This window comes from Octopus sinensis, linkage group LG8 (assembly GCF_006345805.1).
Source record: "Octopus sinensis linkage group LG8, ASM634580v1, whole genome shotgun sequence".
In the NCBI taxonomy this organism is placed as follows: Eukaryota; Metazoa; Mollusca; class Cephalopoda; order Octopoda; family Octopodidae; genus Octopus; species Octopus sinensis.
Genome location: NC_043004.1, coordinates 87,851,662 through 87,864,550, shown reverse-complemented (window position 1 = coordinate 87,864,550; position 12,889 = coordinate 87,851,662). Strand labels below are relative to the sequence as shown.

The 12,889-nt window shown below is 37.6% G+C and overlaps 1 protein-coding gene across 4 annotated transcripts in view; it reads right to left on the bottom strand.

Annotated features, from left to right (window-relative positions):
- The window catches only part of LOC115214971 (serine palmitoyltransferase 1), a 59,855-nt gene that overhangs the window by 33,234 nt on the left and 13,732 nt on the right, over nt 1-12,889 (bottom strand). Inside the window, exon 1 of one of the 4 annotated variants that reach the window (XM_029784070.2) lies at nt 3,135-3,475. The exons of 1 other annotated variant lie outside the window; for it this stretch is intronic. In XM_029784070.2, coding sequence (XP_029639930.1) covers nt 3,135-3,155 — 21 coding nt within the window. In that variant the 5' untranslated portion in view covers nt 3,156-3,475. Of the gene's footprint in view, nt 1-1,074; nt 1,138-2,501; nt 2,587-3,134; nt 3,476-12,889 lie in introns of those variants that run through there. 2 more of the 4 variants (XM_029784069.2, XM_036505551.1) reach the window with 2 other exon arrangements.

Below are 12,889 nucleotides of genomic sequence, written 5' to 3'. Positions count from 1 at the left end.
GTATACTGTCAATCTAACACGAACGTGACAGTAGGGGGGGGGGTACACCACCGCTGTTTAGCCCTAGGAAGTATCGACGCCTCCTGATGGCTTTGACACATTTTTCCTGTGTCCTTATATACATTTACGAAGGGGAGACATATAAGGACACAGGAAAAATGTGTCAAAGCCATCAGGAGGCGTCGACGCTTCCTAGGGCTAAACAGCGGTGGTGTACCCCCTACTGTCACGTTCGTGTTAGATTGACAGTACACAACCATTCAAAGATACAAAAAAAACTGTAAAGCTGCATTTATCGCCCCTCTACTGCCTACCGTTCCTAGTGCGCCCATCCCCACCAAAAAATGTTTTTCACCGCCCACTTTTTAAAGTACTGGAAGACACCTTTATAACTAGTTCACAAAATCTATAATTTTGTGTACTGTAAACAAAAGAGAAATCGATGAAAGGCTCATCCGCCAAACGTTAGAATTTATCATTATTACATTTTGACATTTACACTGCAGAGCAAGCAATTCATCTTAAACTTATATATAACAACAACCTACTTTTAAATTAGCATGTTTGCATTGGTATACAAAAAAAAATTGATTTTCAAATACATTTTATAGGACAAAAGGTAAACAAAAAATAATGCAAAAACGTGTCAGTGTCAACGTGTTACTATATTCACCTATATGTTTGTTCTAAAACCACACAGATCCGGTTTTAAAAATACAACACTGATTAATGTAGTCCCTGGATACGGTATGACTGGGGGGGGGGATGACAGGAAAGCCACGGTTGGAACCCTTCTGATCATAATTTTACTGGATCGAGGTTGGCTTGGGATTAAGCATTTTTTTTTTTAATGGGACAAAAGACATTTTTTTTATATTTTCGCATAGCCCGGGGATGACCAGTAACAAGTTAGTCTCCCCTTTGTTTGGCAATGTAACGATTTCGGTAGCTATTATGTAAGTTTTTGGCAACAGTGTCAAGAGAAAAAAGTTTACTGGAAAAAGTATTTGAAGATAAATGTAGATCTATTAAAATCAACAGCTCTCAGAAAGTTATTAAAATATGATTATTTACATTCGTAAAGGCTTGAATATAATCCTGCCATACCATGGTTTGGGTATTATATTCCTTCCCGACACAATGTTACCTAAACATTGGTTTTTTTATTAACGTAATTTCAATTCAACAAAGTTTAAAAAAAAAAAAAAACCAACGCAAAGCCAATCCACACGCGGTCACGCGATCTGCTTGAGATAGCAGCCAAATCTTCATCAAATCACATATTTTGAAAATATGACGGATCCAAGATTTCTTCCATTGCCTGAATGCTTGTAGTATCTTTTACTAGAAGTCTATTCAATCAAGAAAGAACGGGTGTGGGCGGGTATATGCAACAATAACTCTCTGCATAATAGGTTAAATATATCTGGGATCAGTGCCATTTTAAAGCAGGTACGTATGGGTGTTGCATAACCGGGGACAGGAAGCCCATGAATCCCTTGGGTGGGTGGGTGCTAAATGGGAACACCTAGTTTAACATTTCTTCGAAACAGTAACCCTGTTCAGAAGCACATGCCCGGGGATGACAAGTAACAAGTTAGTCTCCCCTTTGGAAGTGTATGACAGGAAAGCCACGGTTGGAACCCTTCTGATCATAAGTTTCCTGGATCGAGGTTGGCTGGGGATTAAGCAATTTTTTTTTTAATGGGACAAAAGACATTTTTTTTAATATTCTCGCATAGCCCGGGGGTGACAAGTAACAAGTTAGTCTCCCCTTTGGCAGTGTAACGATTTCGGCAGCTATTATGTAAGTTTTTGGCAACAGTGTCAAGAGAAAAAGTTTACTGGAAAAAGTATCTGAAGATAAATGTAGATTTATATCTAAAATTATATTTATAAAAATGAAGGAACAGTGTGTAATTATTAAAGCTAATAATTAGCGGATGTCCGGCTACCTATCTTGATGTGAAAAATGCAAGATCCAGAAATAGTAACTTTGAATGGGAGGTGGACTGGCGTATTATCGTTTATCTAGGATATAAACAAAACAAGAGTGAAGAAAGTTTGTAAGTGAATTCGAGTTTTCCGATCGATTAGATTAGCAGGTCATATTGACATCGAAATTGGGTTTGACTAGTAATAATAATAATAATAATAAAAAACTTGGTAATTCATACTAAATATTGTCATGTATTTTTATATATCTATATTTGTACCTATTACACGATATTTGTTAAGGCGGGAGTTATAACTTCCGAATATATGAATATCTTGGCTTCACCAAAATAGTACGTTTTTTTTTTTAATAAATAGAAATTGATTAAAATATCAATTTGAGAACAAAACAAGTGCGTAACTTGAATAATGTGTCACCATGTAGCGTATCGTGTAACATACAATTAAATAAATCCAATGAACATGGGTGACATTAACATTTTTTAATCATTCATATTTTCAAGTAACCCATATTCATATAAAATGAACGGTAAGATCAGGCATACCTCAAATATAGCATGTATCATCTCGGTGAATTCCCAAGTCGGTGAAACGATCGCCATTTTGAGTGAGACTTAAACAGACGGAATGCTTGATAGGGGACATAACTCCATAATTTGGCATCCAACATAATTGTGATACCTATTTCTTTTACTACCCACAAGGGGCTAAACACAGAGGGGACAATTGAGTACAGACAAACGGATTAGGTCGATTACATCGACCCCCAGTGCGTAACTGGTACTTAATTTATCGACCCCGAAAGGATGAAAAGCAAAGTCGACCTCGGCGGAATTTGAACTCAGAACGTAGCGGCAGACGAAATACTGCTAAGCATTTCGCCCGGCGTGCTAACGTTTCTGCCAGCTCGCCGCCTTAAAATTGTAATACTAAATGGTCTGAGACCACCCCTGTTTCTATGATAATACTTGTTTTAACGTGAACTAAATTAAGCTCTGCCATCGAAATTTTCTGTAAATTACTTAATAATGACTAAATTCTTCAATATTTCAAAATTAATTCAAATGCTGCGCATTTTAACAGAAATAGCCGACTAATAAAATAGTTTTCCTGATGCCAGGAGTAAAATACAATGAAAAAAGAAAAGAGAGAGAAACGATAAAAGAACTCATACTTACAAAGATTGTATCGATCCACATATTAATAATCTCTCATGCAATTGTGATATTCTCAGTTGTTTCAATTAAGTGTACTAATCCAAATCATTCCTCAAACAGGGATTATCCCGATAACTTTGGAGTGGAGGGACTGGAAACTATGAGATTTATGTCTTTTCCCAATACCATTATCAATGTTAGTGATGTGAAATACTTGCTACAGATTCCTGATAGACTTGGCTGACCCATTAATTATGCCATTGAAAACTATTTGTCTACAAGTTCTACAGACACTTCATGCACAGCGAAGCAAGTTAAAGTTTTAATTCCTGCTAACCAGGAGCACTTTTTACTCACACCTCTGTTCAAAATATACTTGTAGTTATTTAATCTGACAGCATTCACTTATTTCTGCCCTTTGAACTCTTTGAACTGATATCGAATTCTACTTGTATCTTTCACAATCTTGATAACCTTAACTTATTAGTTCACTTTAATTAATAGTTTGTTAGACAAAAAGTGTTGTTGACTTAACTCCTAGAATAAACAGATTCACACTCAAATCAAGCCTGAAAATTTGTATAAAAACTTGCACAACCAGAAATCATATAGTTACACAACATGTTAGCTGATAGCTAGGATATCATTTCACTTCCTACTTCTCCCACCATTTTTATTTGAGTAATACTTGAGTCTTGCACAATATGGACTGTGGTGCAGCTTGGTCCAATCATTTCAGAAGTTTGCTTCACAATTACAAAGTCCCACTGCATGGCAGCTTGGGTAAATGTCTTTCAATCAATGCCTTAAAGTTTAATCTTTATGAAAATCTGCTGAATGGAATGTCACTGCAATTATAAAATACAGCCTTGCCACACTGGAATGAGACAAGTGGGCACAGCTGTTTGAAAGGAAAACAATTTGGCACGGTTGACTGGACATTCAACTTGTTTGGCAGGAGTAAGTTCTGGACACACACACTCATTCACACACAGAAACATAAATATAGATTCAGATAGAGAGCAGGGAAGAGAGAGATAGGAGAGAGAGAGAGAGAGAGAAAGAGAGACACAGAGAGAGATATTGCACATACATAAACATAAATATAGATTCAGATAGAGAGCAGGGAAGAGAGAGAAAGAGAGAGAGACAGAGAGAGACATTGCACATACATAAACATAAATAGATACTCAAAAAGAGAAGAAATGAAAAAAAAATTTAATATTTAATGTCAAATAAGTCAGCATCAAATCAGCTATGTTAAATTTGTGATGCAAAAATGGCTGTGCCAAAACGTCTCGTATATTTGTCACACACTGATTCTGGTTGAGGATTACATTAATGGAATAAATGCCAGTGGAATACTCAGCCACTCACACACAAGTTCAATGAGCAGGTAATTCAGTTGATCAAACAACTGAGCCCTTATCGAAACCAACAGAGATCTATTGATGTTTATTTTTTTCCAATATTGTCCAAACCCTAAAGCAGGAAGTGTGACACAAGGTCAGAAATTTTGGTGGAGAGGGATTAGTCAATTACATCAAGAGATGACAATGACGATGATGTGAAAAGTTTCAAAATAGGTCTTGTCAATTCTGGTAAACTACTTAATTCTGGTAAATGCTGAAGGAAAAAGAAAAGTAGAAAATTCAGTGCCGCAAAAGGAAATTTTATATGCTCCAAGGTTTTGAGTTTGCTTTAAGTCAGAAAGCAACTGAATGTTTCAGAGAAGTTACCATTTTTATGGATAATGAACACAAACGTATGCTCCTCTTGGCCAAAAGTAAGCCATTGTGCTTAGCCTTCGTTGACCTGCAGAAAGCTTTTGACAGAGTTCCCTGCTGTTATATGGTGGTCTCTGAGGAAGTTAGGAGTAGAGGAGTAGCTTGTTAGAGCTGTACAAACCATGTACAGTAGTGCTGTCAGTAAGGTGAGAGTTGGCCATGAATACAGTGATGAATTTAGCATACAGGTAAGGGTTCACCAGGGCTCAGTTCTCAACCAACTCTTATTCATTATAGTCCTTCAGGCCAATACAGAGGGATTCAAAACTGAGTGCCAGTGGGAACTGCTATATGTTGATTACCTTGCTCTTATTGAAGAATCTTTAGCAGAATTGGAGAAGAAATTCCAGGTATGGAAATAAAACCTGGAATCAAATGGCCTTAAAGTTAAACTAGCAAAGACCAAAGTTGTTGTTAGTAAGAAACAAAATAAAATTCTCTTTCCGTAAGGTAAATGGCCCTGCTCAATATGCAAGAAAGGAGTTGGAAGAAATTCCATTTGCTGCACCCAGTGTAAACTATGGACACATAAGAGGTGCAGTGGAATTACAGGTAGATTAAGAGATAAAGTCATCTTTGTATGTAACAGATGAGCAGGAACAATAAGCACAAACAGCACACGTGACTTGGATTCTCTCAAATGCCCAGGAGGCTCTTTTGAGGTTGTAGATAGTTTCTGTTACCTAGGTGACCAAATTAGCAATGGTGAAGGATGTTCTAACAGTAATGTTTCTAAAATAAGAATTGGGTGGAGGAAGTTCAGAGAGCTATTACCTCCGTTGGCAATAAAAGGACTCTCTCTCAAGATGAAAGGTAGACTATATGATGCTTGTGTGCATATGGCTATACTCCATGGTAATGAGACATGGGCTCTGAATGCAGAAGACATGCATAAATTGGAAAGAAATGAAAGTAGTATACTCCGATGTTCAGCATCAGTACTCAAGTACAACAAAGTGCAAATATATTGAGAGAAAAGTTGGACTTTTCGAGGAATCAAATGTAGCATGCAAGAGAGAAGACTGTGATAGTTTGGATATGTGATGCATATGAATAAAGACAGCTGCATAGAGAAGTGCTGATCACTGAAAGTAGATGGTACCCACAGAAGAGGGAGACCCAGGAAGACATGGGATGAAGTCATAAGGACTGATCTCAGGATGTTAGGACTGACAGAGGACATGACAATGGACCAAGGTGCCTGGTGATATGAAGTTCTGGAGAAGACCTGCCCACATCAGCAGAACTGAGTTCTCGAAGTGCTGTGCGTCCCACCCACACTTAACAAGAAAATTTCTCACACACTCTACCACAACAAACCAAACTACATCTCTTCTCTTCCTCACATTTCCCCTTCATGCACTAGACTCACCTCGCACTCCCCAATCCTGTCTTCTTGGCCCTGTGCCACTGTATCATTGCTATCTGCTAGCTTCCGACCTGCGTGTTCCACCCATGCCCTGTCTCACTGGGCAAACAAACAAACAAACAAACATGACTGAAAGCACTCAAAAACCGACAACGATATTAGATTTGTTATCAAGGTTCACTAATATGTGTTATAAAAGCAGAAAAGTTTGATGACTGCTAACATATAAACTGAAGAGGAGCTATCATAAAATGGGATTGTTTTGCACATAAAGATCAATTAAACAAGACAAACAGTCTCTAAGTAAAAGACAAGAAGTATCAAACCAACCAAGAAGCTTTGATAAGATTGCTTGCTTTGCTACAAATAGCACCCAAATTTCCCTGATAACATATCTCATCTTCAAAAATAAACAAAAAATTGTTTGTCAATATAGCCCTGGACACATTATGTCTAACAAACAAAAGAAAAAGAAAGGAGGTGTGGCTGTGTCTTAAGAAGCTTGCCTTCCAACCACATAGTTCCAGGTTCAGTATCACTATGACACCTTGGGCAAGTGTTTTCTACTATAGCCTCATGCCAAGCAAAGCCTTGTGAATAGATTTGATAGGTAGGAACTAAGAGCAATCTGTTGTATATGTGTGTGTGTGTGTGTGTGTGTATTTATACATCACTACTGCTTCACAACCAGTGTTGGTGTGTTTACACTCCTGTAAATTAGTGATTCAGTAAAAGAGACCAATAGAATAAATACCAGGCTTTAAAAAAAAATAAACACTGGGGTAGATTCATTCGGCTCAAATAAAAATTCTCCCAGGTGGTGCCTCCACATGGTCATGGCCTAATGACTGAATAAATGGTCAAGTTTAGAATGAATGGTCAAGTTTAGAAAGCCTTTGATGACATGTCTGCATGACCTAGGCCAACATAATACTAGATACCAGAGCAAAAGAAACATGAATTTTCAACAGACCAGTACAATTAACCTAATTAGAACCACAGACAGCACTAGATTAATCATTAAGCAAAATAAGCACATGCTTAGAGCATCAAGGGAAGGAGGGGGCACTACAGAAATGGTAAATGGTCTATGGCACAAAAGAAATCACTTTAAACTTGCTAAAATAATATTCATGATGCCTTTATCTCTATTAAGTATAGATGCAGATGTGTTACCTAAGATTTATTTTGAGGATCTGATCAAAGACTTTGCAATTCCAAAAAGTAGGAGGAAACTTTTCAAATATAAATTAAGTGGAAGTAGACAAAAATAAACATAATTTTCCCTCTTACTGTTTTGTTTCATCTTGAAAAATAAAAACCTATTTTATGGTTTGTTATTGTTTATATTTTGAATTACATAATCTTTTATGGGGGCACCAAAATCTTATAAGTGCTTAGGGCCTCGATGGGTCTTAATCCGGCCCTGACCACGGAGCATGCTTCTTAAGTATTGCTGAGAAGTTGACACAAAAACTTTTTCGGTAATTATTATTACTAGACTACACTACATTCTGTAAAGTACCTTACAAAGAACATGTGTTCTAAGCTGCACAATACCTATTTCTTTACTACCCACAAGGGGCTAAACACAGAGGGGACAAACAAGGACAGACACACGGATTAAGTCGATTATATCGACCCCAGTGCGTAACTGGTACTTATTTAATTGACCCCGAAAGGATGAAAGGCAAAGTCCATCTCGGCGGAATTTGAACTCAGAACGTAGAGACAGACAAAATACCGCTAAGCATTTCGTCCAGCGTGCTAACATTTCTGCCAATACCTTTCACTTGAAATAGTCACAGATTGAGTAGATACTCATTCTCAGATCATGGGGTGGGTGTGCTAAGTAGTGATGTATATAAAAGCAATGTTATTACTAGTTCGAATATGCCACCTGGTGGCGCTGTGAGCTGATTTAGGTGTATTTACATCATTTGTCTTCAGAGAGAAATTTTCTCCATGAGAAAACACAGTAAATGGTTTGTTTTCAAGTCTGAACATGCCACTGGCATATTCAAACTGGTAATGACATTGCATTCGTTTTCAGATACCATATGGCTTTAAAAAATAGAAACTGATTTGATAGTCTCTTTACATTATCCAATTGCACACACATAAACATAACACACACACGTATATACATCAACCAGCTCAGTTAATCACAAATCCCAAGAGCTGTGTTGGCTTAAACAAAAGACCTTTGCCACTTTGTTAGTGACTGGCTTGGATTTTGCAAAGGAGAATAAAAGCTGTCTACAAGCAAACAAACAAGCAAAACAAGCATGCATGCATGCAGTAAACCCTCAGTTTAAAGGATTTGCAATTTATTCACTCATTAATTCATTTAGAGAGACAGAGACAGAGAGAAAAAGATACAGTAAAAAACATAGAGAGTGGGAGGAGAGAGAGAAAAACATATAGAAAAGAGATGGAGAGAGAGAAAGAAAGAAAGAGAGAGACAGATTCAAGCAGAACTCATTCCTGGAGTAAATTATCCAATAAGTGTGTCCTATGCTCTTTTTTTTTTTTTTTTTTTTTAGGATGGTAGGTCAGGATTCAAAGAAGGTTTTGGTTGCTATTTCTAGAATGTGAATTAACAGTATTTAGGACTTACTGCTGCACTTTCTCCTTTAACAGAGATGTTAAATAGAAAGAGGAAGAATTGTGTGTGTGCACATGGAAAGGGTGTGCATATGTATATCTCCGTTTGTATGTATGTACGCTTATATATTAATTACTATGTGCTTGTGCAAATGTATATGCATGTGTTTGAGTGACAGAGAGTGTGTGTGTGTGTGTGTGTGTGTGTGTGTGCAAGTGTACGTGTGTATGTATCTGAATATATGTGTGTGTGTGTGTCTCTCGTTTGTTTATCAATATCGATAACGCAGAAAATGATTTGAGCTCAAATGCTGGCATTTCATTGGTTAAAATTCGAAGAATTAAACTATGTTAAACTTACAAATCACAATTTTCTCAAAAAAGCCAAGTGAAAATAATGTTTTCTTTTGACACATTCTACCAGTATACAAGTTTCAAATTGTTTAGTTAACTAGAAATTCCGTCCAACAAAAGGAAAAGATCCAAGGGTTGTATTGCATTGGCTTTTTTTTTTTTTTTTGCCTCAAACTACCAAAGTCAGTTTGCATTCAGAATATTTCTCCAATTCCCAAATTATCAATTTATTTTCCTAAAATTTTGCACTTCTTCCAGAAAGCATGTGAATTTAAATGCGGCACAGAAATTAGAAGTAATAAGGCGGCGAGCTGGCAGAAACATTAGCACACTGGGCGAAACGCTTAGCAGTATTACGTCTGCCGTTACATTCTGAGTTCAAATTCCGCCAAGGTCAACTTTGCCTTTCATCCTTTTGGGGTCGATAAATTAAGTACCAGTTACGCACTAGGGTCGATGTAATCGACTTAATCCCTTTGTCTGTCCTTGTTTGTCCCCTCTATGTTTAGCCCCTTGTGGGCAGTAAAGAAATAAGAAATTAGAAGTAATTGACAAATTAGGACAAGGAGTCCCAGTTGCATGAATTTGTAAAAGTTATGGTGTGGAAAACAATATACATTAAATCAAAGGCTAAATTTCAAGTTTTCTTTAAAATACAATGTTGTTATCATTAAATGCAGATTTCAAAGGGTTAAGACGGAAGGGATGTATGAATACATGGCAGAAAAGCATGTAAACAGGAAGTTTTATACTTCCTGTTTTTAGTATATTTATAGAATGTGATTGGACACTAGAATCGTCGTCACACTACAACACTTCACACTAATAAGTGAACTTTGTGTGGTCACTCAATCTGCTAGAAATAACAAGGAAATACTCCTTAAATCACATCCCCATTGCCTTAACCCTTTAGCATTCTGATTACTTTGTTAAATGTAAATCTTCTTCATTCTCATTGTTTTGCATTAATCATGCATTTATCTTGTAGCTTCAAGATTTAAATTATATGAATGTCTATTTTTAGAATAGCATTGTAGGGCAGGTGTGAGAGATCAGATCTGGCTGGTTTGACCACAAAACAGGAAGAATATTTGGGCCTGATATGGTCTATGTAAATGCTAAAGGCTTAAAGAGAAGCAAACATATTAGACTGGTAATTTTAGAAACATCTAATGTAATCAAAGCAAGATGGTCACAGCTGGAATGTCTTTGATCATAAGTCTGCCCTATCAGGACTGACCTGAGTTAACCCTTTTGTTACCAACCCGGCTGAAACCGGCTCTGACTCCGTAGTGCAAATGCCTTGTTTTCATAAGTTTTGAATTAAAATCTTCCACCAAACCTTTGTCACAATTAATGTTCCTAACACTAGCTGAATGATAACTAAGTTATTTTACTAAATTATTTGTTATATTTAAAGTAAACTGAAAGAAATACAGAGCATCTCAAAATAAACACAGTAACGAAAGGGTTAAACAACAAAAACAGAATTATTCTTTAGCTGGAAAGCTAAATTTCAAGTTTTCTTTAAAATACAATGTCGATAACATTAAATGTGACTCGGCAGTGTGAATCCATAGAAGATAAACACAATAAAAACAGGAAGTATAAACAGTATATTTAACCGTTTTAACAGAGTTAGTGTAAGAAATCTTGAGTTGAAATCTGCATATGATGGATGGCCATGGCATTGATTGTCATCTAGGAAACCTATAGTGAATTGGTAAGTGCTGACACTTCACAGGTGGAGCCATAAAAGAAAATTGTCAAATGAACTTATTAGATTTGAGAGCCTTTTCTCATCTAAGGTTTGGAATGCTAATAAATCTGTCTTGTCGCATGACGCTGTTCCTAAAAATAACTTTCTCTGGAAACACGAACACAGCATTGTTGCCTGTATGTTAAGGAGCAAATTTCTGCCTTATTACGTGCAAACATTCATAGCAGGTTTGCATTGCCTCAAGCTCCAGGTAGCAGGTAAATCAATGAATGTATATGAACCAGTTTACAGTAATATATACCAGCACAAAGAATGCATGGTTCATTTCAGAGATTCTTTTTTTTTTTTTCTTAACTGGTTCTCCAGCCACTTTGTTTCTGATGTAAGGTGTTTCTAGACAGATCTTCTGAACATTGTTGCTTTCAGACAATGGCCCTACACACAGGGAGAAGAATTAAAGCTCTCTCTCTTAATTTATTTATTTGTTTTATTTCATTTCCACCAATCAACACACTGCAACTATCTGCTAGCAAAGAGACAGGGCCAATATGTCTATTTCTGCACATTCTAGAAGAGTCTGAAAGGGATGGAATACTTGTCTTTACCACCACAGCCACCACCTTCAAACACTTAATAAAACTATTAAACTATTATTATAGCTATATAGCAAAATGTGGAGGCGCAATGGCCTAGTGGTTAGAGCAGCGGACTCGCGGTCGCAGGATCGCGGTTTCGATTCCCAGACCGGGTGTTGTGAGTGTTTATTGAGCGAAAACACCTAAAAGCTCCACAAGGCTCCGGCAGGGAGTGGTGATCCCTGCTGTACTCTTTCACCACTCTTTCTCCCACTCTTTCTTCTGTTGGCCTACTCGCTTAGCCAGCAGAGTGGCGTCATTGGAAGGCTAAAAACAATGCGAACGCATTGTGACCAGCGATGTGTAACAACATCTGATGGTCTGGTCAGTCACGTGATCACGTGATATAGCAAAATACCTTAAACTACACAAACATCTACATAAAAATTACACATTCTTTATTATAATTAAATAACATGCCCAAATGTATATCATATTAAAGTTTTTTTTTTTTCTTTTTCACTATAAAACAATACAAAATGTCTGTAGATTACCATCAATGTGATAGACTTTCAGCATAAATAAGAAACTCGCTTTGGAGACAAGTGTAAACAAATCAAAATCACTGACATGGCTGATGACAGTACTGCCTGTTTGGCACTTGTGCCAGTGGAACGTTAAAAACACATCTGACTGATCATTGCCAGGGCCACGGATTGGCTCCCATGCCTGTGACATGTGAAAAGCACCATTTGAGCGTGATCGTTGCCAGCGTTGCCTTACTGGCACATGTATCAGTGGCATGTGAAAAGCAACATTCAAGAGTGATCGTTGCCAGTGCCACTGTCCTGGCTCCCGTGCCGGTAGCACATAAAAACACATTTTGAGCGTGGTCATTGCCAGAACTGCCTGACTGGCCCTCGTGCCGGTGGCACATAAAAGTACCCACTACACTCTCGGAGTGGTTGGCGTTAGGAAAGGCATCCAGCTGTAGAAACTTTGCCAGATCAGATTGAGCCTGGTGCAGCCTCTGGCTCACTAGTCCTCAGTCAAACCGTCCAACGTATGATAGCATGGAAAGCAGACGTTAAACAATGCTGACGATGATGATTATATATATATATATATATATAGATATGTGGAGGCGCAATGGCCCAGTGGTTAGGGCAGCGGACTCGCAGTTGTAGGATTGCGGTTTCGATTCCCAGACCGGGCGTGTGTGTGTGTTCGTGTGTGTGTGTGTATATATATATATATATATAGATATGTGGAGGCGCAATGGCCCAGTGGTTAGGGCAGCGGACTCGCAGTTGTAGGATTGCGGTTTCGATTCCCAGACCGGGCGCTGTGTGTGTTTATTGAGC